Source organism: Oncorhynchus mykiss, chromosome 16, assembly GCF_057628025.1.
Source record: "Oncorhynchus mykiss isolate SJ-2025 chromosome 16, ASM5762802v1, whole genome shotgun sequence".
NCBI classification, from domain to species: Eukaryota; Metazoa; Chordata; class Actinopteri; order Salmoniformes; family Salmonidae; genus Oncorhynchus; species Oncorhynchus mykiss.
In genome coordinates this window covers 64,617,093-64,644,414 of record NC_143037.1, presented here as the reverse complement: position 1 = coordinate 64,644,414, position 27,322 = coordinate 64,617,093, and the positions used below count along the sequence as shown (strand labels likewise).

Genomic DNA, 27,322 nt, shown 5'->3' with positions numbered 1-27,322 from the left:
TAAGGTTAAAGACTTGCTGCCACTCCAATCCAACCTATACATGAGGCAATATAACCGCATAGGAATTAAATTGGTACAGCATTCTCAATCACGGGTGCAATAAATATAGCCTCTTACAAGGCATGCCTCAAAACAACAATACCATGCACCCAATAATTTACATTATGCTGCAGTAAAAGATTTCAGAGTTTTTTTTACTGTTGATAATACCTAAAATTACTGTATAAATTAGATTTCTGTTACAGTGTAGGCTGTGTATGTAATGGGGTTACTGTCTGGGCACCAGCCAATCTGCCATGGGATGGGATGGCAGGTACAGTCAGTCAGCTCTTATCACTGGAAAAATGTAGTCATGCCTAGGTCACTGGGCCTACTGGGGGGATGGGGCAGAGACGGCTATGGAGGAGAGTGAAAGGGACAAACCGGGGGTTAATGAGAGAAAGGAGGGAGACCTGTGTAAAAAGCCATCTCCCTGCCTTATCAGTTGAAAGTAATGGGAAAACCCTGGGAGTTATGGACTGGTTACTGAGAAAGGGGGCGGTGGAGGAGAGGAAGGAGGATGGGGGAGGCAGTGGGGAAGATGTGAGGAGAATGGTACATAAAGGAGAGAGAAATGTAGGACCCTTTCCACAGAGGGTTCTAAATGGAATCCAAAAGGATTCTACTTGGAACCAAAAATAGTTATTCCTCAAACCAGAGTTCTCCTATTGGGATGGCCGAAGAACCCTTTTTTAAAAGAGTGTACGTGTGATGTATTAGATTTCAGACAGTGAGGAAGATGAGAGGAGAAAGAGAGGATACATAAATGAGAGGGAGGAGTGAGAAACAGCCCTAAGTGTAATGTATGCAGTCATATAACAAGTAATCTCAGCATCCAGAACTAAATCAGCTGTTTGAATGTTAAGAGATTACCTAACGAGCCATTTCAGCATTAAAACTATAAGCCTATTAATGTATGTGTAAATGCGTGTAGTGTGTGCGTGTAAGCTTAATTCCATCTCTCTAGCACCTCTAATGATGTTCCCTGTAGGACTAGGCCTATGTATAATTAGCAGTGCTAGCTGAGATCATTAACTCAGAGAGAATGGATGAATACCATTCCAGAACCACAGAACATGTTTCTTACCAAACGACTGCCATTAATCCTACAGTAAATGCAGTAAATGTGGTTTAGGGTGTTAATATTTCTTGACAAAAAGAATTCACTTTCTAAACATTTGGTGGGGAACTTCGAAGCACCCCTATTCTTTGAGAGTATGCTTTATTGATAGGTCTACATGTTCCATTTATAAAACTACAACTACAAGAAAAGGGTGGGTTTTTGAGTGCATTTGTATGTGTGAATGTGTGCTTCTCTGGCATTCCTTGTCTGTGAACAGGCTGGTGCTGTACGCTCTAAGAGCCTTGGTGTGAGGGGCTGTTTGCTACAGGAACATAGAGGTAGGATACTTAGTGTTGAAATGGCCTTGAGGCTGCAGTTTTCACCAGGTTAAAACACCAGGTGAACACATTGGTACAACAAGATAATGGACCAATTTGAAAAGATTGGCAAGCTTTCACAGTGTACACACCTCTCTCTTGCTGTCTCCCTGTCTCCCTGTCTATGTCTCCATGTCTTGTCTGCCAGCCTGTCTCCCTGTCTATGTCTCCATGTCTGTCTGCCAGTCTGTCTGTCTCCCTGTCTGTGTCTCCATGTCTGTCTGCCTGCCAGTCTGTCTCCCTGTCTATGTCTCCATGTCTGTCTGTCTCTAACTCAACCACACACACTTTGCTTAAACAAGTTATTTTTGTCCGACAGCCCTTTCCAGGTTATCAGGGGTCATTACTGCTGTTATACATAGGTGTGTGTGTGTGTGTGTGTTCTACATACACAAGTATTTTGTGAGTGCAGCTCTCCCTCTGTGGTGTAATCTACGGGCAGGAAAGATGAGCTGCCGTAGCGGACTTATCGCTAACTCCGCTAACTCAATAACACAACACTGATGACAGCAATCAATCTGAGAGGGCTCTCAAATTATCTCTCTCTCTCTCTCACACTCACACTCTCTCACACACACACACACACACACACACACACACACACACACACATCAGGTTGGTGTGTGGGCGCTGTTGCCCTAAGCTAATCCATGGGAAATGGGTTATTTGGAAGTGGAGTGGAATTTGATCAAATGGATACCAATACTCTTCCAGGAACTGAGATCCCACTACAGCAGCTCCTAAAAGCATTCCGCCACCCTGCTGTGTACATGAGTCCCTGTGGTGTGTGTGTGTGTGTGTGTGTGTGTGTGTGTGTGTGTGTGTGTGTGTGTGTGTGTGTGTGTGTGTGTGTGTGTGTGTGTGTGTGTGTGTGTGTGTGTGTGTGAGTTCCCCCTACCACACCTATTCTCCCACCATAAATGGTACGCAATTAGAGGGTGAGTATGGCAAGATGCAATAAGCCTCGCACACCTCAGCAGTGCTCTGTTCTTTCACTCGCTCGCTCTCTCTCTCTGGTCTCTCTGGTTTGTCTCTCTCTCTCTGGTCTCTCTCTCTGGTCTCTCTCTCTCTGGTCTCTCGCTCTCTCTCTCTCTGGTCTCTCGCTCTCTCTCTCTCTGGTCTCTCGCTCTCGCTCTCTCTCTCTGGTCTCTCGTTCTCTCTCTCTCTGGTCTCTCACTCTCTCTGGGCTCTCTCTGTTCTCTCTCTTTGATCTCTCTCTCTCTCTGGTCTCTCTTTCTCTCGTCTCCCACTCTCTTTTTCTCTTTTTCTCTGGTCTCTTTTTCTGGTCTCTCACTCTCTCTGGTGTCGTGACTTTACTTTCATTAATCTGATGTCTGTTATTTATTGAATCCACTAACTATGTTTAATTATTACTCGATTTAAATGAATCATGTAACAATTAACTCAGGATTTGGGACACCACGGAATAAGTTGTTTAGTTACCATCTCCCAAATGAAACTCTTTAAGGTCTTTACCTATTTCATCGATAAACAGTCATCTTATTAATAAATCAATCAGTCAAATGTATTTATAAAGCCCTTCTTACATCAGTTGATGTCACAAAGTGCTGTACAGAAACCCAGCCTAAAATCCAAACAGCAAGCAATGCAGGTGTAGAAGCACAGTGGCTAGGAAAAACTCCCTAGAAAGGCCAGAACCTAGGAAGAAACCTAGAGAGGAACTGGGCTATGAGGGGTGGCCAGTCCTCTTCTGGCTGTGCCGGGTGGAGATTATAACAGGATATGGCGAAGATGTTCAAATGTTCATAGATGACCAGCAGGGTCAAATAATAATAATCACAGTGGTTGTCGAGGGTGCAACAGGTCGGCACCTCAGGAGTAAATGTCAGTTTGCTTTTCATAGTCGATCTTTCAGAGTATCTCTACCGCTCTTTCTGTCTCGAGAGAGTTGAAAACAGCAGGTCTGGGACAGGTAGCACGTCCGGTGAACAGGTCAGGGTTCCATAGCCGCAGGCAGAACAGTTGAAACTGGAGCAGCAGCGTAGCCAGTTGGACTGGGGAAACAAGGAGTCATCAGGCCAGGTAGTCCTGAGGCATGGTCCTAGGGCTCAGGTCCTCCGACTGAGAGAGAAAGAAAGAAAGAAAGAAAGAAAGAAAGAAAGAAAGAAAGAAAGAGAAAAAGAAAGAGAAAAAGAAAGAGAGAATTAGAGAGCACATACTTAAATTCACAAAGGACACTGGATAAGACAGGAGAAATACTCCAGATAAAACAGACTGACCCTAGCCCCCCGACACATAAACTACTGCAGCATGAATACTGGAGGGTCGAGAGACACTGAGGCCCTGTCTGACGATACCCCCGGACAGAGCCAAACAGGCAGGATATACGATCGTAGCCTTCTTGGATCTGAAAAAACCCAGCCTTGCACATTATTCAGTACTACACAAATTTGTTTAATCATTTATTTACTAGCTAACTAAATAATAACTCATAATAAACACACACTCTTACATGAGTCAAAGGTCCCTAGTGGACTGACAAGATATGACGGCTTGTTGGAACATAGATGGAGAGGCGGGAGGGGGGCAGAGAGAGAAAAAGGGACACATTCTATAACTATTCTCCCATTAACCATATACTTTGCACATGAACCACCGCCCGTTTGGAATAAGAAATCATGAATGTATTTGCGTGTGAAATGTCGTTGTTCGTCATTTATCTCGGTCTGAAGTAAGCCTTCTCGGGAAAGTTGTTGGCCTTCCAGCTGTATGGCTCTGATTGTCCGAAAGGGGTCTCCCCTTTCCCGGCTTCTACTGTTGTTCACTCTGGAAAATAACCAGCCATGTCGACGGTTCCCATTGGTGATGAGCATAGTAGGATAGTCTCACTTAGATTCAATGATTCACTTTTCTCGATATCAGACCAGTGATTGTCTGAGGTGAGCGTCTCGCCTTTTCCTCCTTGTGTTGGTATTCAGGATTCGGGCCAGAGCTGCAGCTCTTCGTCTCTCGGATCTAAAGGAAGGTGAATTTATTTCTTCACCTCGTGTTGAGGTTCAACGTTTCAACCATTTCCAACATGAAGCTATCGCTCCACGTTTTTCTGGTCTAATGTTAATTTTGTTACCAAGGCTTTATGTACTCTGGCCAAAGGGGACGCCTCTGTCCGTCAGACACGCTCTTCTGACCTTACTCAGGGCGTGGCTACTTAATGTGCAAAGGATATGATTAGAAGTTACAGTGCCTTGCGAAAGTATTCGGCCCCCTTGAACTTTGCGACCTTTTGCCACATTTCAGGTTTCAAACATAAAGATATAAAACTGTATTTTTTTGTGAAGAATCAACAACAAGTGGGACACAATCATGAAGTGGAACGACATTTATTGGATATTTCAAACTTTTTTAACAAATCAAAAACTGAAAAATTGGGCGTGCAAAATTATTCAGCCCCCTTAAGTTAATACTTTGTAGCGCCACCTTTTGCTGCGATTACAGCTGTAAGTCGCTTGGGGTATGTCTCTATCAGTTTTGCACATCGAGAGACTGACATTTTTTCCCATTCCTCCTTGCAAAACAGCTCGAGCTCAGTGAGGTTGGATGGAGAGCATTTGTGAACAGCAGTTTTCAGTTCTTTCCACAGATTCTCGATTGGATTCAGGTCTGGACTTTGACTTGGCCATTCTAACACCTGGATATGTTTATTTTTGAACCATTCCATTGTAGATTTTGCTTTATGTTTTGGATCATTGTCTTGTTGGAAGACAAATCTCCGTCCCAGTCTCAGGTCTTTTGCAAACTCCATCAGGTTTTCTTCCAGAATGGTCCTGTATTTGGCTCCATCCATCTTCCCATCAATTTTAACCATATTCCCTGTCCCTGCTGAAGAAAAGCAGGCCCAAACCATGATGCTGCCACCACCATGTTTGACAGTGGGGATGGTGTGTTCAGCTGTGTTGCTTTTACGCCAAACATAACGTTTTGCATTGTTGCCAAAAAGTTCAATTTTGGTTTCATCTGACCAGAGCACCTTCTTCCACATGTTTGGTGTGTCTCCCAGGTGGCTTGTGGCAAACTTTAAACAACACTTTTTATGGATGTCTTTAAGAAATGGCTTTCTTCTTGCCACTCTTCCATAAAGGCCAGATTTGTGCAATATACGACTGATTGTTGTCCTATGGACAGAGTCTTCCACCTCAGCTGTAGATCTCTGCAGTTCATCCAGAGTGATCATGGGCCTCTTGGCTGCATCTCTGATCAGTCTTCTCCTTGTATGAGCTGAAAGTTTAGAGGGACGGCCAGGTCTTGGTAGATTTGCAGTGGTCTGATACTCCTTCCATTTCAATATTATCGCTTGCACAGTGCTCCTTGGGATGTTTAAAGCTTGGGAAATCTTTTTGTATCCAAATCTGGCTTTAAACTTCTTCACAACAGTATCTCGGACCTGCCTGGTGTGTTCCTTGTTCTTCATGATGCTCTCTGCGCTTTTAACGGACCTCTGAGACTATCACAGTGCAGGTGCATTTATACGGAGACTTGATTACACACATGTGGATTGTATTTATCATCATTAGTCATTTAGGTCAACATTGGATCATTCAGAGATCCTCACTGAACTTCTGGAGGGAGTTTGCTGCACTGAAAGTAAAGGGGCTGAATAATTTTGCACGCCCAATTTTTCAGTTTTTGATTTGTTAAAAAAGTTTGAAATATCCAATAAATGTCGTTCCACTTCATGATTGTGTCCCACTTATTGTTGATTCTTCACAAAAAAATACAGTTTTATATCTTTATGTTTGATGCCTGAAATGTGGCAAAAGGTCGCAAAGTTCAAGGGGGCCGAATACTTTCGCAAGGCACTGTATCTCTTATGACTCCTAAAAACACATTCATATCTTAAAAATACTTTCATGTTTCATATTGTATGCAAAACATATTGCATGAAAACTTGACATATAAAGGGGTTATCCTTTCCAAGTTACAGTGTTTGGTCCTTACAGTTTTTAAAAACATCACTAAATGAAAACCAATATTACATTTGTTTTCCGTAGTTCCCCATTGACCACTTCCCACATGATGTTAAAAATATTGTTCCATTATCACTTTTTTAACGTTAGAGTTTTGGGCGGGCAAAAGTATCTGAGAACAAAGCCATTCCTTTGTTTGATACCAAAGAGTAAGAGAGAGAGTCTCTCTCTCTTGTAATTTACAACCGGGTGTGAACGGTCGACCAGCTCCCCTCCTCCCCTCTGTGGGAAAGAGAGAGGCCTGGTTACCGTCACCAGTCTGATCTGACCCATTCTGATCCTCACAGGACAGTCATGACACTGGTCTCTCTCTCCTTCTCTCTATTCTCAATTCAATTTTAATTTAAGGGGCTTTATTGGTATGGGAAGCATGTGTTTAAATTGCCAAATCACATGAAATAGATAATAAACAATACAAAATGAACAGTAAACATTACACTCACAAAAGTTCCAAAAGAATAAAGACATTCCAAATGTCATATTATGTCTATTTACAGTGTTGTAATGATGTGCAAATAGTTAGTACAAAATACAAAATGGAAAATAAATAAACATAAATATAGGTTGTTTTTACAATAGTGTTTGTTCTTCACTGATTTCCCTTTTCTTGTGGCAACAGGTCACAAATCTTGCTGCTTTGATGACACACTGTGGTATTTCACCCAATAGATGGATTGGATTTGTTTTTTCAAAATCTTTGTGGATCTGTGTAATCTGAGGGAAATATGTGTCTTTAATATGGTCATACATTTGGCATGAGGTTAGGAAGTGAAGCCCAGTTTGTGGCCAGTGTGCACATAGCCTGTCTTCTCTTGAGAGCCAGGTCTGCCTACGGTGGCCTTTCTCAATAGCAAGGCTATGCTCACTGAGTCTGTACAAATTCAAAGATTTCCTTAATATTGGGTCAGTTACAGTGTTCAGGTATTCTGCCACTGTGTACTCTCTGTGTAGGGGCCAAAAAGCATTAAAGTTTAATCTGTGTTTTGGAAATTCTATCCAATGTGTTTCTCTCTCTCTTTCTCTGGTCTCTCTATCCTCTCTTACTCTGGTCTCTCTCTCCTCTCTTTATCTCTCTCCTCTTTATCTCTCTTTCTCTCTCTCTCGCTCTCTTTCTCTGGTCTCTCCTTCTAGCTCACATTTTCTCTCTCTCGCTCTCTCTTTTCTTCCATAAAACAATCGCTGAAAGCTAAACTTCAATTAATCACCTGTACTGCTACACGATACCTCATCATAAACAGATATTGTAAATCACAATCTTTCTCTCTCGCTCTCTCTCTCTCTCTCTCTCTCTCTCTCTCTCTCTCTCTCTGGTCTCTCTATCCTCTCTCGTTCTCTCTCTTTCTCTGGTCTCTCTCCTCTCTTTATCTCTCTCTCCTCTTTATCTCTTTCTTGCTCTTTCTGTGGTCTCTCTCTCTCTCGCTCTATCCATCTCCCTCCTCTCCTTTCTCTCTATATACACACACAGCTTTGTAACGGAGTTTGATCTTTCCTGTCATTTTCACAAGACGTTCGCACATCAAAGACTAAAACCATTTCAATCATCCCAAAGCCCTTGCCTCCTAAACATCACAGTCAAGGAGGAGAGAGAATGGGAAACGGATAAGACCGTGATGAGAAGATCACATGTGTAAGAGGAAAGACGTTTGATCTCTTCCTGGTCTGATAACTAAGTCATTAGGGTATGAGTGTTGGAGATAACACCACCAACACACACTGAGATGTGTTAAGAACAGGAAGCTGTGACATAGATAGTGGTTTTACTGATACAGGGAAGAAGCATAGAGAAGCAGATAAGATCAACTTTCTTTGATATAGCCTAGGCGTAGCACTTTTTCTCATAGCAACTGAACCAAACCCCTGAAAAGATCTCCTCTCTGTCCCCTGTGTCTGTTGATAGTATAATGTGATTCATACTTTAGCTGCAACACCAGGTGAGGTGACCTTTTCTACAAACAATGACCTCAATAAAACTTCTGTGAGATGGTTGCGTTCCAAGATGGCGTAGCAGTGCAGACGTATTTTGTTCGTCCTCTCATGTACTTTTGTATTTTTCGTCTTTTTTGTATATATTTCAATTTTATTTTCAATCTCTTCTCCATTTTAGTTCAATTATACCTTCCGGTAACCCAATGTGATACGGAACCGCTATTATTTTTAATTTTTAGACCTTATATCAAGAACCTCCTAGCCATCAGAAGCTAACCAGCTCATTTGTTACAAGCTATTTAGTCATTGTTAGCCACTGCTAGCGGCTTTTACCTTCTGCACAGACACCAGCCCTTTTTTTAGCCTGGATAATACTCGCCAGCCGACCAGTATCGGACTGTTTCTCCACTACAATGCCGGATTCCTGCTGTAATCCCTGGACCAATACTCCTGATCTTCACAGCTAGCTAGCACCCACCGAGTTACCCAGTACTGAAGCTATCCCTGAGGCCCACCTCCTAGCCTACTCAGTTGTTCACCCGGAATCCACAAAAACACGGCTAGAACACACTACTTCACCGGCTCCTTGCCGTAAGCACTGGAACTTGGCACCGGATCACCGCTGCTACCGAGTGGCTATAGTGGCTAACGCCCCTGCCCCGAAGCTAGCACCAGTTAGCCGTGAGCCAGGCGCATCTCCCGGCTAGAAAACTAAATTACTACAACTACAATACCTCTTTCGCCATCTGGCTTGGATCCTTAGTCGACACGGCGCCCCGCCGCACCACCACGCCTGGTCTGCCGACTGGTCTCCATCCGCTGTGCCTTCAACCGGCCTCCGTCGGACATCGGAGCAGATGCTTCTACTAGCCCTGGGCTACTAACTTTAAATGCCGTGGCACCCGCGTGCTAGCGTAGTAGCGACTGCTAGACTGTCCATTAATCACGGTACTCCATTCTGTTTATTTTTTTGTTTATCTGTCGGCCCCAGCCGCGAACTCAGGCCCTGTGTGTAGTTAACCGACCCTCTCTGCCCATTCATCGCCATTTTACCTGTTGTTGTTTTAGCTGATTAGCTGTTGTTGTTTCACCCGTTGTTGTCTTAGCTAGCTCTCCAAATCAACACCTGTGATTACTTTATGCCTCGCTGTATGTCTCTCTCATATGTCAATATGCCTTGTATACTGTTGTTTAGGTTAGTTATCATTGTTTTAGTTTACAATGGAGCCCCTAGTTCCACTTGTTATACCTCTGATACCTCCTTTGTCCCACCTCCCACACATGCAGTGACCTCACCCATTATAACTAGCTTATCCAGAGATATAACCTCTCTTATCACTCACTGCCTGGGCTTACCTCCGCTGTACCCGCTGTTCTCACACCATACCCCTGTCTGCACATTATGCCCTGAATCTATTCTACCACGCCCAGAAATCTGCTCCTTCTATTCTTTGTCCCCAATGCTCTAGGCGACCAGTTTTGATAGCCTTTAGCCGTACCCTCATCCTACTCCTCCTCTGTTCCTCTGTTCCTCAGGCCCTGCATGTTCCCAGGCACCCTCATTTGTTGACTTCTGTGATCGAAAAAGCCTTGGTTTCATGCATGTCAACATCAGAAGCCTTCTCCCTAAGTTTGTTTTACTCACTGCTTTAGCACACTCCGCCATCCCTGATGTCCTTGCTGTGTCTGAATCCTGGCTTAGGAAGAACACCAACAATTCTGAGATTTCCATACTCAACTACAACATTTTCCGTCAAGGTAGAACTGCCAAAGGGGGAGGAGTTGCAATCTACTGCAGAGATAGCCTGCAAAGTTCTGTCATACTTTCCAGGTCTATACACAAACAGTTTGAACTTCTAATTTAAAAAATTAACCTCTCCAGAAATAAGTCTCTCACTGTTGCCGCCTGCTATCGACCCCCCTCTGCTCCCAGCTGTGCCCTGGACACCATTTGTGAATTGATAGCCCCCCATCTAGCTTCAGAGTTCATTCTGTTTGGTGACCTAAACTGGGATATGCTTAACACCCCGGCAGTCCTACAATCTAAGCTAAATGCCCTCAATCTCACACAAAGCATCAAGGAACCCACCAGGTACAACCCTAAATTCGTAAAAATGGGCACCCTCATAGAAATTATCCTGACCAACTTGCTCTCCAAATACACCTCCGCTGTTTTCAATCAGGAGCTCAGCGATCACTGCCTAATTGGCCGTATCCACTATGGGTCCGCGGTCAAACGACCACCCCTCATCACTGTCAAACGCTCCCTAAAACACTTCTGCGACCAGGCCTTTCTAATCGACCTGGCCCGGGAAGGACATTGACCTCATCCCGTCAGTCGAGGATGCCTGGTCATTCTTTAAAAGTAATTTCCTCACCATCTTAGATAAGCATGCACCGTTCAAAAAATGCAGAACTAAGAACAGATATAGCTCTTGGTTCACTCCAGACCTGACTGCCCTTGACCAGCACAAAAACATCCTGTGGCGGGCTGCAATAGCATCGAATAGTCCCCGCGATATGCAACTGTTCAGGGAAATCAGGAACCAATACACGCAGTCAGTCAAGCAAAGGCTAGCTTTTTCAAGCAGAAATTCGCATCCTGTAGCTCTAACTCCAAAATGTTTTGGGACACTGTAAAGTCCATGGAGAACAAGAGCACCTCCTCCCAGCTGCCCACTGCACTGAGGCTAGGTAACACTGTCACCACTGTCACCACATGCCCAAGCATCCCCAGCTTCTCCGTCACCCAAATCCAGACAACAGATGTTCTGAAAGAGCTGCAAAACCTGGACCCGTACAAATCAGCTGGGCTTGACAATCTGGACCCTCTCTTTGTAAAACTATCCGCCGCCGTTGTTGCAACCCCTATTACCAGCCTGTTCAACCTCTTTTTCATATCGTCCGAGATCCCTAAAGATCGGAAAGCTACCGCGGTCATCCCCCTCTTCAAAGGGGGTGACACCCTAGACCCAAACTATTACAGACCTATATCCATCCTGCCCTGCCTATCTAAAGTCTTCGAAAGCCAAGTTAATAAACAATAAAGCCAAGTTAATAAACTCCTTCCGTGGACTCCAACTGCTCTTAAACGCCAGTAAAACCAAATGCATGCTTTTCAACCGTTCGCTGCCCGCACCCACCCGCCCGACTAGCATCACCACCCTGGACGGTTCCGACCTAGAATATGTGGACAACTATAAATACCTAGGTGTCTGGCTAGACTGTAAACTCTCCTTCCAGACTCATATTAAACATCTCCAATCCAAAATCAAATCTAGAATTGGCCTTCTATTTTGTAAAACAAAGCCTCCTTCACTCACGCCGCCAAACTTACCCTTGTAAAACTGACTATCCTACCGATCCTCGACTTCGGCGATGTCATCTACAAAATAGCTTCCAATACTCTACTCAGCAAACTGGATGCAGTCTATCACAGTGCCATCCATTTTGTTACCAAATCACCTTATACCACCCACCACTGCGACCTGTATGCTCTAGTCGGCTGGCCCTCACTACAAATTCATCGCCAGACCCACTGGCTCCAGGTCATCTATACGTCTATGCTAGGTAAAGCTCCGCCTTATCTCAGTTCACTGGTCACGATAACAACACCCACCCGTAGCCCACGTACCAGCAGGTATATCTCAATGATCATCCCCAAAGCCAACACCTCATTTGGCCGCCTTTCCTTCCAGTTCTCTGCTGCCAGTAACTGGAACGAATTGCAAAAATCACTGAAGTTGGAGACTTTTATTTCCCTCACCAACTTTAAACATCAACTATCTGAGCAGCTAACCGATCGCTGCAGCTGTACATAGTCCATCTGTAAATAGCCCACCTAATCTACCTACCTCATCCCCATACTGTTTTTATTGTATTTACTTTTCTGCTCTTTTGCACACCAGTATCTCTACTTGCACATCATCATCTGCTCATTTATCACTCCAGTGTTAATCTGCTAAATTGTAATTATTCGCTCCTATGGCCTATTTATTGCCTACCACCTCATGCCTTTTGCACACACTGTATATAGACTTTATTTTTTCTATTGTGTCATTGACTTGTCTATTGTGTTATTGGCTTGTTTATTGTTTACTCCATGTGTAACTCTGTGTTGTTGTCTGTGTCACACTGCTTTGCTTTATCTTGGCCAGGTTGCAGTTGCAAATGAGAACTTGTTCTCAACTAGCCTACCTAGTTAAATAAAGGTGAAATTAAAAATGACCTTCCAGGTCATGGGGACCGTCCAGGTTCGTATAAATCACGTGTGTTCGTCAGGGTATAATTATTTATTTGATTCACACAGCAACACACACACACACACACACACACACACACACACACACACACACACACACACACACACACACACACACACAGCCTGTGCCAGGAGCTTTGACTCACCCGGTAAAACAGAGGGGTGTTTTTAAAGAGGGAAGGTGAGATGTGATTCATACAGGATGTCTGTTACAATTAGTTTTCCATTGTTAAAACTGTTTCTGCTTTCTGAGAACAATTGTTATCGAGACAGACACACATATTCCCACACGCAAGTGATTCAGCTGCATAATCAAAAACACAATCCAACACACATGGCCCAGGAAGAAACCACATCCACCACACATAGCCTGGGGAAGAAACCACATCCACCACACTTGGCCTGGGGAAGAAAACACATCCACCACACATGGCCCGGGGAAGAAACCACATCCACCACACTTGGCCTGGGGAAGAAAACACAATCCAACACACATGGCCCAGGAAGAAACCACATCCACCACACATAGCCTGGGGAAGAAACCACATCCACCACACTTGGCCTGGGGAAGAAAACACATCCACCACACATGGCCCGGGGAAGAAACCACATCCACCACACTTGGCCTGGGGAAGAAACCACATACACCACACATAGCCCGGGGAAGAAACCACATCCACCACACATGGCCCGGGAAGGAAACCACATCCACCACACACAGCCCGGGAAGGAAACCACATCCACCACACATAGCCCGGGGAAGAAACCACATCCACCACACACAGCCTGGGGAAGAAACCACATCCACCACACATGGCCCGGGGAAGAAACCACATCCACCACACACAGCTCGGGGAAGAAACCACATACACCACACACAGCCCGGGGAAGAAACCACATACACCACACACAGCCCATCCAAGTTTTGTATGAAGATTTTATTTGTAATTTTCAAGGAGCATTTGATTGCCTCTCACCATCTCATTCTCTTCTTCTTTCTCCTCCTGTCACACCCGAATCTGCTTATCAAGGCCCATGTTAACGTTTCCATGTCATTAACAACAGCGATATTGGCTGTATATGTGTGTGTGTCTGTCATCGTCACGGCGACAGGATTCCTCTCTCCCTCATCCATCATAGTGTGGTTGGCTGGCGCTGGCATGTCGACACACGCCACAAACACACTGTCACCACAGGCACAGACACACTGCTCCCTAGTGACAGAATTATAATTAAACACCTGTACCTTACTCCATTCTTCCTGTGGTTCCTCCCAGAACACTATGGAGTTGATGCGTATAGGGACTCGCCGTCTAAAAGGTGCAACTTACTTGTTTTTTTTATTGACAAAGCACTGGCAGCCTGGAGGGGAGGCAGAATGTGTTTTCCTCCTTTTATTGTGGAGGGCTTATAGTCGTGTGTGTGTGTGTGTATGTGTGTGTGTGTGTGTGTGTGTGTGTATGTGTATGTGTGTGTGTGTGTGTGTGTGTGTGTGTGTGTGTATGTGTATGTGTGTGTGTGTGTGTGTGTGTATGTGTATGTGTGTGTGTGTGTTGTGCATTTTTGAATTTGTTGTTTAATAATAATTGCCCTGGATCAGTGGTGAGGTGTTATTACAAAAGGCCCTGTTATCCCATAATAGTCCCATTACTGACCTGGAGGCTCCTGGCAGGAGGTTTGGAAAACCTTGTTCTTTCCTTTGAATCTGTCATTGTTTATTTCATTAAATGCATTTTCTCTCATAACTTACACTGACTCCAAGCACTCTGGCTATAAGTGTTCGAGCTGAGACTGTGTGTGTTGGTGCAGCTACACTATATATACAAAAGTATATGGATACCCCTTCAAATTATTGGATTCAGCTGAAAGGTGTATAAAATCAAACACTCAGCCATACAATCTCCATAGACAAACATTGGCAGTACAATGGCCTTACTGAAGAGCTCAGTGGCATTCAACATGGAACAGTCATAGTGACCTTTCCAACAAGCTCAGCCGCGAAGTGGTAGGCCACACAAGCTCACAGAACAGGACCGCTGAGTGCTGAAACGCATAGCGTCAACATCGTCTGTCCTTGGTTGCAAGACTCACCATCGAGTTCCAAACTGCCTCTGGAAACAACGTCAGCACAATAACTATTCACCGGGAGCTTCATGAAAGTGATTTCCAGGGAGAGCAGCCGCATACAAGCCTAAGATCATCATGCGCAATGGCAAGTGTCGGCTGGAGTGGTGTAAAGCTCGCTGCCATTGGACTCTGGACATGGTTCAGGTTAGGCCCTTTGGTCCCAATGAAGGGAAATCTTAACGCTACAGCATACAGTTACATTCTAGATGATTCTGTGCTTCCAACTTTGTGGCAATAGTTTGGAGAGTGCTCTGGAGCAATTTTTCATCAAGGATCTCTCTGTACTTTGTTCCATTCACCTTTCCCTCGATTCTGACTAGTCTCCCAGTCCTTGCCGCTGAAAAACATCCCCACAACATAATGCTGCCACCACCATGCTTCATCGTAGGGATGGTGCCAGATTTCCTCCAAACGTGATGCTTGGGATTCAGGCCAAAGAGTTAAATCTTGGTTTCATCAGACCAGAGAATCTTGTTTCTCATGGTCAGAGAGTCTTTAGGTGCTTTTTGGCTAACTCCAAGTGGGCTGTCATGAGGCTTTTACTGGGGAGTGGCTTCTGTCTGGCCACTCTACCATAAGGGCCTGATTGGTGCAGTGCTGCAGAGATGGTTGTCCTTCTGGAAGGTTCTCCCATCTCCACAGAGGAACTCTGGAGCTCTGTCCAAGGCCCTCCCCCAATTGCTCAGTGTGGCCGGGCAGAAAGCTCTAAGAAGAGTCTTGGTGGTTCCAAACTTCTTCCATTTATGAATGATGGGAGGGCAATGTGTTCTTGGGGACCTTCAATTCTGCAGACATTTTTTAGTACCCTTCTACATCTACATTGCTTTCTGTTTGGGGTTATAGGCTGGGTTTCTGTATAGCACTTTGTGACATCGGCTGATGTAAAAATGTCTTTATCAATCTATTTGATTGATTGATTGATTGAGAAGACTCTTTCCTGTTTCAGCATGCCCCGTGCACAAAGCGAGGTCCATACAGAAATGGTTTGTCGAGATCGGTGTGGAAGAACTTGACTGGCTTGCACAGAGCCCTGACCTCAAACCCATTGAACACCTTTGGGATGAATTGGAATGCCGATTGCGAGCCAGGCCTAATCGCCCAACATCAGTACCCGACCTCACTAATGCTCTTGTGGCTGAATGGAAGCAAGTCCCCGCAGGAACGTTCCAACGTCTAGTGGAAAGCCTTCCCAGAAGAGTGGAGGCTGTTATAGCAGGCATCCACAAACTGTTGGTCATGTAGTGTATGTGTGTGCAGGAAGTTGGCCCTAAGGGTTTGTGTTAGCTGGATGAAAGCTGTATTTCTGTAGTTCTGTGTCCCTCTGGGCAATATAGAGTCTCAGCTGGAGGAGTATTGTGTTCTGAGGCCACATCTCACAGTCACATTCAGTGATTCAGGGCTGGGTGGAAATAAGACTGATTAAATGCTGAATGGATGATTACCCATGCATTCTTTCGTTTGGATGTGGATGGATGTGTCACATTGGATTTTAGGATACTGTTGTTGTACATTGTGGTTGGTTGGGTAATGGACCTTGCCTAGATTGTGCTTTGGAGATTCCTTGCTCATTTGGATGTAATTTACCTTCATCACCCAAGTTCAGTCTTTCTTAACCCTCTCTTCCCCTTTCTCCCTTCCTCTCTCTCTTCCCCCCTCTCTCTCTTTTCCCCTCTTTCCCTTTTTGCCTCTCTCTCTGCAGTTGGTGGCATTGGAGAGACAGGTGTTTGACTTCCTGGGGTACCAGTGGGCGCCCATCCTGGCCAACTTCTTCCACATCATCATCGTCATCCTCGGCCTCTTCGGCACCATACAATACCGACCACGCTACATTGTAGTGGTGAGTACAAACACGCACATATACACCACAAACGCACACATATATGTACACACACACTTGTCAGCCCAAATTGTATTGAACCGTTTATCAATTTATTCAAACTCCCAAGATCCCCCTCCCTGAACACATTGTTTGTTGTCTTAATCTATTAATCTATCAGTAAGTACATTTAATTAATGACTCAACTTCCATTCATTTCACACCCAGAGTGCACCCTAAAGCCAACCCTCAACAAAAATCCAGCTGGATTTAGGATTTGGTTAAATCTGAGGGGTTATGGGTGGGGGGAGGAGGTTACAGCACCTCTTGATTAGTTGAATTAGGTGTGTTAGTACTAGCCAAGAACAAACGCCAGGCCATCTTGTAGCACTGCAGGACCAGGTTTAAAAAATACAATGGAATGTTCTAGAAGGTTCTAGATCGAAGATCACTAATGTTCTAAACTGAACAAAAATCTAAATGCAACATGCAACCATTTAAAATATTTTACTGAGTAACAGGAAATCAGTAAATTGAAATAAATGTATTAGGCCCTAATCTATGGATTTCACATGAGTGGAGAGGGGTGCAGCCATGGGTGGGCCTGGTAGGGCATAGGCCCACCCACTGGGGAGCCAGGCCCACCCACTGGGGAGCCAGGCCCAGCCACTGGGGAGCCAGGCCCACCCACTGGGGTGCCAGGCCCAGCCACTGGGGAGCCAGGCCCACCCACTGGGGAGCCAGGCCCACCCACTGGGGAGCCAGGCCCACCCACTGGGGAGCAAGGCCCACCCACTGGGGAGCCAGGCCCACCGACTGGGGAGCCAGGCCCAGCCAATCAGAATGAGTTTCCCCCACAAAAGGGTTTTATTACAGACATAAATACTCCTTCAAATAGGATGGATGAAGCTAACAAACAATAAAAGATTCACAAAGACATAAAAAATATTTTAGCAAAGCTCAATTTGGGTGTTTATGTGGAAAGGAAGTCAAAGGGCGAGGGAGAGAGAAAAGACAGATTGGAAGGAATGTGTGAGAGGTCGGAGGGAGGAGGATAACCAAAGGCAAGAGAGGATACAGGGATAAGAAGGAAAGAATAGTGTCAGTTTTCTTAGGAAAATGGAGGGAAGATGAAAAGAGGAGGGAGAGGAGTGGAACGGAGAGAGTAACTAAAGAGCAGATAGAGGGAAGAATACTTGTGTGTCAGCGTTCTTGAAAAAGAAGGGAAGGGATTTGGTGACTCAACATGTTAGATGTCTGTAGGGAGGGTAAGTTCTCTACTGTGTTTAGGTTAGGATGAGTAGGGAGGGTAAGGTGGTGGGTAGGTGGGTACAGAGTGGCAGACAGGTTCGTGGTCAAGGCAGGTAGAATGGTCAGGCAGGTGGGTACAGAGTGGCAGACAGGCTCGTGGTCAAGGCAGGCAGAATGGTCAGGCAGGTGGGTACAAAGTCCAGAAACTACCGTCAACTTTCTATACAGTCGCTAAATTAAATGAACAAGTGTCTCCTCCTCCAGGTAGACCCATTGTAGCAGCAATTGACTCTGTGACATCCAACATTTCAACATTTGTGGATTACCACATCAAACCGATGGTTGAGAATCTCCCATCTTATGTCAAAGTCACGTGATCTCATTAATAGAGGGCTTAGGAAGGATACCAGAGGGCACCCTGCTGGCCACTTTTGATGTGGAGAGCTTGTTCACTAACATCCCACACACTGGAGGCTTGCAGGTGCTGCAACACTTCCTTCAGACTCTACCCTTGTTCCATCCAAAGATTGTATCTTACAAGTTACTGTACTGGTATTATCCAATAACTACCTCATTTTTGAGTCAGACTTTGAGTGTAGCCATGGCCCACCCCTTAGTGACATAATTAGTTAAATAAAGTCCACGATCTCAGTATATATACACCTGTTCTGAAAGGCCCCAGAGTCTGCAACACCACTAAACAAGGGGCACCACCAAGCAAGCGGCATCATGAAGATCATGGAGCTCTCTAAACAGGTCAGGGACAAAGTTGTGGAGAAGTACAGGTCAGGGTTGGGTTATAAAAAATATATCAGAAATGTTGAACATCCCCTAGAGCACCATTAAATCCATTATTAAACAATGGAAAGAATATGGCACCACAACAAACCTGTCAAGAGAGGGCCGCCCACCAAAACTCACGGACCAGGCAAGGTGGGCATTAATCAGAGAGGCAACAAAGAGACCAAAGATAACCCTGAAGGAGCTGCAAAGTGGAGATTGGAGTATCTATCCATAGGACCACTTTAAGGCGTACACTTCAGAGAGCTGAGCTTTATGGAAGAGTGGCCAGAAAGAAGCTATTGCTTAATGGAGACCCCCCAAACACATGGAAGAAGGTACTATGGTCAGACGAGACTAAAATTGAGCTTTTTGGCCATCAAGGAAAACGCTATGTCTGGCACAAACCCAACACCTCTCATGACCCCAAGAACACCATCCCCACCGTGAAGCATCATGCTGTGGCGATGTTTTTCATCGGCAGGGAATGGCAAAATGGTCAGAATTTAAGGAATGATGGATGGAGCTAAATATAGGGAAATTCTTGAGGGAAACCTGTTTCAGTCCTCTAGAGATTTGAGACTGGGATGGAGGTTCACTTTCCAGCAGGACAATGACCCTAAGCATACTGCTAAAGCAACACTCGAGTGGTTTAAGGGGAAACATTTAAATTTCTTGGAATGGCCTAGTTAAAGCCCAGACCTCAATCCAATTGAGAATCTGTGGTATGAATTAAAGATTGCTGTACACCAGCGGAACCCATCCAACTTGAAGGAGCTGGAGCAGTTTTGCCTTGAAGAATGGGCAAAAATCCCAGTGGCTAGATGTGCCAAGCTTATAAGACATACCCCAAGAGACTTGCAGCTGTAATTACTGCAAAAGGTGTCTCTACAAAGTATTGACTTTTGGGGGTGAATATTTTATGTTATTTTCTGTTTTTTGTCTTATTTCTTGTTTGTTTCACAATAAAAAATATGTTGCATCTTCAAAGTGGTAGGCATGTTGTGTAATTTACACAAAAAAAATCTATTTTAATTTCAGGTTGTAAGGCAACAAAATAGGAAAAATGCCAAGGGGGGTGAATAGTTTCATAAGATGATGTCTTTGTGCTCTGGGAAGGAAGTCAGCAGGAACTAAATTAATTCCAAACTCTACTAAACGAGAGCTCTGAATAACTCAAATTCACCATGCAGACTGATGAGAGAAAAATAAACTACCTGGACATATGGATCATCAAAGAGAATGATGCATTACACACAAACTTATACACAAAGCCCACAGATCGCAATATCTTGCTATGTGCGGATCGTATGCATCCCCTTCCCCTCAAGAATGGTCTACCATATAGCCAGTTATGCTATATGGTAGAGCCAATCAATCTGTGGCCACCAGACAGATTTTGACAGCAATGCTAAAAGAATGACAGATCAATTCAAAATGAGAGGCTACAAGGACAAAACTCTTGAAGCTGCTATGATGAAAATCTCAAAAACCGAGAGTGCAATTACTAAAATCTCAACCAAAGAAGAAAAACAATGCAACCATCTTTTGCACTAAGTGCACCAAAGGTTTGGAGAAAAGGAAACCAATCCTGAAAAGTGTTGGCATATTCTGAAATCAGACAAAACAATCTTACACATGGACCCCCACTGGTGCTCTATAAGGGTGGTCGTAATATTGGAGATAGTTAGGCGAGATCTGACTTGCCCCCTGAGCCCACTCAGACACTCTTGACACCGATCCCAAATGGGAACTACAAATGTGGCTCATGCGCACAGTGCAATAGCACTATAAAACGTATTTCTTCAGACACCCACATACAGGTCGAAAGATCCCTGTTAGGGGTATCATCTCATGCAAGACCAAGTAATCTCTCTCATCACCTGTTCATATGGAAAAGCCTACATAGGACAAAACGAAAAGACAATTAAAACAACGCATAGCTGAACACCGCAGCTCAATCAGGTGTAAGAACATTGACTATCCAGTAGCAGCTCACTTTGTTGAAGCTAACCATCCCATCTCCTCCCTCAAATACACAGGCAATGAGCATGTTGCTCTACCAAGGAGAGGAGGTAACATCGAGATCCTACTCCTACAAAGGGAGGCTTACTGGATATCCTATCTAAAACATTGACCCCTAGTGGTCTGAATATTGACTTTGATTTCAGGCCCTTATGAACAATTCTTTCTTTTATGAACAAGTCTTATAAATTGATATATTCTTTCTACAGCTTATTAGGGTACACCTAATATGTTCCCCCTGTTGATTACGCTGATTATACATTAAGGTTGAACCAAAAGATGTAACAATGTAACAAATATGAAATGAAATACAAAACAATTAAATATGTGAAATTGAATTAAACAATAATGTATGTGGATGCTAATATGATGTACAATATTCAATGATGTTTCTATATGATAACAATAGCTTAATATATTTAATATGCCATAAACTATTGTTTTTTAAAAGTTTCAGTAATTCATTCCAATTGACTTAATCATTATGACACACCCCTCACTATTGTCATTGTTTGCACTAATTGCACTGTTTGTCTACATAACCTGGTTCAAGTATTCATGACATCACCCTGAAGAAGGCACAGTGATGCCGAGACGTTGGTAAAAACCCATTAAATTACATGGGGGTTTATATATGGAGTGTGCGACTTTCTTTAGTTTGTTGTTTGTAACATAGACCCTTTGTAAACACTGTTAATTGAATTATATCTTAGACCTGTTTATGCCCCTCAGCTGGTTTAAAACCCAACTCCTTTAAGTCTTAATGGACTAACAGCAGCTTTAGCATGAAGGCCAGAGGGGGTATTACACATGAATCAAAGAACGGTGAAGTGCAGTGTAGAGTGTGTTCCATAACAGCATTCACACCGAGATCTTTCATTTCTGTTCTGACTTATTTCAATGTATGATGTGTTCTGATGTTTTATGAACCCATGTGTCTGTAAGTGTGTATATATTCCACCATGCATGTAGTTAATATGTAGTTAACCGGTGTTGTGTTTGTGTCCTATACAGTACACAGTGTGGATGGCTCTCTGGGTGGCCTGGAATGTCTTCATCATTTGTTACTACCTGGATGTGGGAGACTTGACCAAGGTAGGCCCTATTTGCTCTGACTCACAAGTCAACTACACTACAGGTCAACTACACTACAGGTCAACTACACTACAGGTCAACTACACTACTGGTCAACTACACTACATTTCAACTACAGTAGTTGACCAAGGTAGGCCCTATTTGCTCTGACTCACAAGTCAACTACACTACAGGTCAACTACACTACTGGTCAACTACACTACAGGTCAACTACAGTAGTTGACCAAGGTAGGCCCTATTTGCTCTGACTCACAAGTCAACTACACTACAGGTCAACTACACTACTGGTCAACTACACTACAGGTCAACTACACTACAGGTCAACTACACTACAGGTCAACTACAGTAGTTGACCAAGGTAGGCCCTGTTCTCTCTGACTCACAAGTCAACTACACTACAGGTCAACTACACTACAGGTCAACTACACTACAGGTCAACTACACTACTGGTCAACTACACTACAGGTCAACTACAGTAGTTGACCAAGGTAGGCCCTATTTGCTCTGACTCACAAGTCAACTACACTACAGGTCAACTACACTACTGGTCAACTACACTACAGGTCAACTACACTACAGGTCAACTACACTACAGGTCAACTACAGTAGTTGACCAAGGTAGGCCCTGTTCTCTCTGACTCACAAGTCAACTACACTACAGGTCAACTACACTACAGGTCAACTACAGTAGTTGACCAAGGTAGGCCCTATTTGCTCTGACTCACAAGTCAACTACACTACAGGTCAACTACACTACTGGTCAACTACACTACAGGTCAACTACAGTAGTTGACCAAGGTAGGCCCTATTCGCTCTGACTCACAAGTCAACTACACTACAGGTCAACTACAGTAGTTGACCAAGGTAGGCCCTATTCGCTCTGACTCACAAGTCAATTACACTACAGGTCAACTACACTACTGGTCAACTACACTACAGGTCAACTAGTTGACCAAGGTAGGCCCTATTCGCTCTGACTCACAAGTCAACTACACTACAGGTCAACTACACTACTGGTCAACTACACTACAGGTCAACTACAGTAGTTGAGCAAGGTAGGCCCTATTCTCTCTGACTCTCAAGTAAACTACACTACAGGTCAACTACACTACTGGTCAACTACACTACAGGTCAACTACAGTAGTTGACCAAGGTAGGCCCTGTTCTCTCTGACTCACAAGTAAACTACACACCAGGTCAACTACACTACAGGTCAACTACACTACAGGTCAACTACACTACTGGTCAACTACACTACAGGTCAACTACAGTAGTTGACCAAGGTAGGCCCTATTCGCTCTGACTCACAAGTCAACTACACTACAAGTCAACTACACTACAGGTCAACTACACTACAGGTCAACTACAGTAGTTGACCAAGGTAGGCCCTGTTCTCTCTGACTCACAAGTCAACTACACTACAGGTCAACTACAGTAGTTGACCAAGGTAGGCCCTATTCGCTCTGACTCACAAGTCAACTACACTACAGGTCAACTACACTACTGGTCAACTACACTACAGGTCAACTACAGTAGTTGACCAAGGTAGGCCCTATTCGCTCTGACTCACAAGTCAACTACACTACAGGTCAACTACACTACAGGGCAACTACAAGGCAACTACCTCCATTTTGGAGCTCCCATGACTTGTGTGTATCTTCTACCATTTTGAGATACGGTATTTCTATATATTTATGTGTCATTGAATAAAACATGTGGTCATCCTAGGGAGATGGGAGCCAGGTGGAGGAAAACATATTCCAAGATTCTCAGTGTCAGGGTTCAGAGAGTAGAGGGCTCAGCCTCAGGAAGATGCCCCGCTACCACATACACACACCCTGACAGGTCTCCTGAGTCTCTGTTTCCGTGCCGGCAGAGTGTTGCGTTTGGGATTTTTGTCATTTCCCTTTCTACTCCCAGTTTGAGAAGTGTGATCTGAGTGCTGAGACTGTTTGATCATATCTGAATTGTGTGTTAGAGAGAGAGAGAGAGAGACTGCAGTTAACTGCTCATTCTGTTTTTATGCTGCCATGTGTAAGGTTGATACTAGTCCGCTATATTTGCCCTAGTTCTCATGACACTGTTCCACCCATGTCCAGGGTTAACCCTGGGTGTCCAATCTGTCTCATGTGGAGTAACAGTCAGGTTACGAGGGGTTAAATCAGCTCCTCATCCAATAAGAGGGCTAACACCGAAAACACTCTGTCACATACTAATATGCCTACTCCCAATCTTATGGCCTATGGACAGTCTGCATGTGTGCATGAGTGTGTCTCAGGAAATGTGTCTTTGTGTGGTATACCCAAACTTTTAGCCAGTTAGTGTCTTAGATTGTATTGTGCCAAAGCTCACACTGCTAAGAGGTAACGACGTTGTAATTGAACATGCCAGAAGATGTGAAAGAGTGGTTTTCCTTTGTATACCACAGTCATCTTCATTATATAGAGATCTCACACACACTATACTGACCCATCTCTCTCCAAGGATCAAGCTGTCTGTTTCACCCACTGAAACCCATCACCCCTCCCTTCTAAGCACACACACACACACACACACACACACACACACACACTATGACTGCACTTTGCACCATCCAGTGGGGTTTCTCCATATCTCCACTGCCTTCCCAGGGATTTTTTTAGCAGATGAGTTGTTCATCTGGACAAAGAAAGGTACAGTATGTGTGTGCTGTCACCTCCGCATCCATCACTTCATCCTTTTCTCTTCCCCCTCCTGACTCCTCTTCTCTTTTCTCCCCTCTGTCCACTTCTATTTTACTCTCTCCATCTATTCTCTTTGTCCTTGTCTCATTCAGCCTACATTTGTCCTCCTCCACGCTCTTCTCATTCTATCCCCTCCCTCCTTTTCTCTCTCCCTTCTTTCCTGTCGCACCCTGGCCTGACCCCTCCTCCTCCACTCCTCTCCTTTGTCCATTGCCTCCCTGTCCTCTGTTGATCAGCTCTCTGCCTCTTCGTCACACCCAGATGGACTCACTCAGTGATGGGGATCTACATTGATCTGTGAAAATGAATATTCATGTCAAAATAGTTGGATCTGTGGTTGTTTGGGGACAGAGGTGTGTGTGTGTGTGTGTGTGTGTGTGTGTGTGTGTGTGTGTGTGTGTGTGTGTGTGTGTGTGTGTGTGTGTGTGTGTGTGTGTGTGTGTGTGTGTGTGTGTGTGTGTGTGTGTGTGTGTGTGTGTGTGGTGGGCCCCAGCGCAGCCTGTTCTCGGCTTGTATAATGAGGCATGTAGAGACCAGCTGCTGGGGCTGGGCTGCAACACAACAGATGGAGCCTTCCCTCCCAACACTGAATATATTGGCCAGGAGGGTAGACAGCTAATGGACGACACACACACACTGAATCTTATTCTGGCCCCAACCAAATCCACTATGCACCTACATACACACACACCTCATGACTCATTCAAACCCTGTAACGATAGTACATACACAGACACACACACCCCAACAGTGATCCGTCCCTGTAAATGAACCTTGGATCTAGTCACGTGGAGGGTTGATTTGTGCCTTAGGGTCTGTGAGTGAATAACAATGACAGTGTTGAAAGGGGGCTTCTCAGTTAGACCTTCTGACTGCGGGGCAGCTGTGGGGTTAGATTGCTGTATTGGAGTATTGATTGACGTTTGTGTGGGTGTTTGTGTAGGTCCATGTGTGTGTTTGTCTATTTACAAATGTGTGTTTGTCTGTGTATATTCTGTTACATGTTAAAGTGTGTATTCAACCTCTTGTTACAGGACAGTGACCTGCTGACGTTTAACATCTCGGCTCACCACTCGTGGTGGAGTGAACACGGTCCAGGGTGTGTGAGGAGAGAGATGACCCAGCCAGGGGTGGGCACCGTGGACAGCCAGTCCTACATCTCTGTCATGGGCTGTCTCATGGAGTACCAGTACATAGAGGTCCTACACAGTGGAACACAGATCCTCATTGCTGTGAGTAGTGGTGTTATACCTTTATACACACACACAGACAACATCACCGGTCGTGTCTCTCACAGTGGAAGTCTAGTCACTGTGATTGTAATGGCCCCCTGTGTTTGGGTTATTGGTAGAGATATTGGAGAGTGGATCAGGAGACCGAGATCTGTTCTCTATAGACCCAGTTGTTACTAGTTTGTCTCTCTCTCCCTCCCTCTTGTTCTCTCTCTCTCTCTCTCTCCCTCCCTCTGCCTCTTGTGCTCTTTCCCTCCCTCGTCCCTGTCTTGCTCTTTCCCTCCCTCGCCCCTGTCGTGCTCTCTCTCTCTCAGCCCCTGTCGTGCTCTCTCTCTCTCTCAGCCCCTGTCGTGCTCTCTCTCTCTCTCAGCCCTTGTAGTGCTCTCTCTCCCTCTCTTGGCCTCTCGTGCTCTCTCTCTCTCTCCTTCCCTCTGCCCCTGTCGTGCTCTCTCTCTCTCCCTCCCTCGGCCCCTGTCGTGCTCTCTCTCTCTCTCCCTCCCTCGGCCCCTGTCGTGCTTTCTCTCTCTCCCTCCCTCGGCCCCTGTCGTGCTCTCTCTCTCTCCCTCCCTCGGCCCCTGTCGTGCTCTCTCTCTCTCGGCCTCTCGTGCTCTCTCTCCCTCCCTCGGCCCCTGTCGTGCTTTCTCTCTCCCTCTCTCGGCCCCTTTCGTGCTCTCTCTCTCTCTCTCCCTCCCTCGGCCCTTGTTGTGCTCTCTCTCTCTCCCTCCTTCGACCCCTGTCGTGCTCTCTCTCTCCCTCGGCCCCTGTCGTTCTCTCTCTCTCTCTCCCTCCCTCGGCCCCTGTCGTGCTCTCTCTCTCCCTCTCTCGGCCTCTCGTGCTCTCTCTCCCTCCCTCGGCCCCTGTCGTGCTTTCTCTCTCCCTCTCTCGGCCCCTTTCGTGCTCTCTCTCTCTCTCTCCCTCCCTCGGCCCTTGTTGTGCTCTCTCTCTCTCCCTCCTTCGACCCCTGTCGTGCTCTCTCTCTCCCTCGGCCCCTGTCGTTCTCTCTCTCTCTCTCCCTCCCTCGGCCCCTGTCGTGCTCTCTCTCTCTCCCTCCCTCCGTCGAACCCTGTCGTGCTCTCTCTCTCTCCCTCCCTCCCTCGGCCCCTGTCGTGCTCTCTCTCTCTCCCTCCCTCCCTCGAACCCTGTCGTGCTCTCTCTCCCTCCCTCCCTCGGCCCCTGTCGTGCTCTCTCTCTCTCCCTCTCTCGGCCTCTCGTGCTCTCTCTCCCTCCCTCGGCCCCTGTTGTGCTCTCTCTCCCCCTCCCTCAGCCCCTTTTGTGCTCTCTCTCTCCCTCGGCCCCTGTCGTTCTCTCTCTCTCTCTCTCCCTCGGACTCTGTCGTGCTCTCTCTCTCTCTCCCTCCCTCCCTCGGCCCCTGTAGTGCTCTCTCTCTCTCCCTCCCTCCCTCGAACCCTGTCGTGCTCTCTCTCCCTCCCTCCCTCGGCCCCTGTCGTGCTCTCTCTCTCTCTCCCTCCCTCGGCCCCTGTCGTGCTCTCTCTCTCTCCCTCCCTCCCTCAGCCCCTGTCATGCTCTCTCTCTCTCTCCCACCCCCGGACCCTGTCGTTCTCTCTCTCTCTCTCTCTCTCTCTCTCTCTCCCTCCCTCCCTCAAACCCTGTCGTGCTCTCTC

At 45.5% G+C, this 27,322-nt stretch overlaps 1 protein-coding gene across 2 annotated transcripts in view; it reads left to right on the top strand.

The window, feature by feature from the left end:
- Positions 1-27,322, top strand: part of LOC110492510 (sodium/potassium-transporting ATPase subunit beta-1-interacting protein 4) — a 126,650-nt gene that overhangs the window by 36,624 nt on the left and 62,704 nt on the right. For both annotated transcript variants that reach the window (XM_021566897.3, XM_036947507.2), the window contains exons 2-4: positions 16,478-16,615; positions 21,665-21,745; positions 25,503-25,700. In XM_021566897.3, coding sequence (XP_021422572.2) covers positions 16,478-16,615; positions 21,665-21,745; positions 25,503-25,700 — 417 coding nt within the window. The remainder of the gene's footprint in view (positions 1-16,477; positions 16,616-21,664; positions 21,746-25,502; positions 25,701-27,322) is intronic.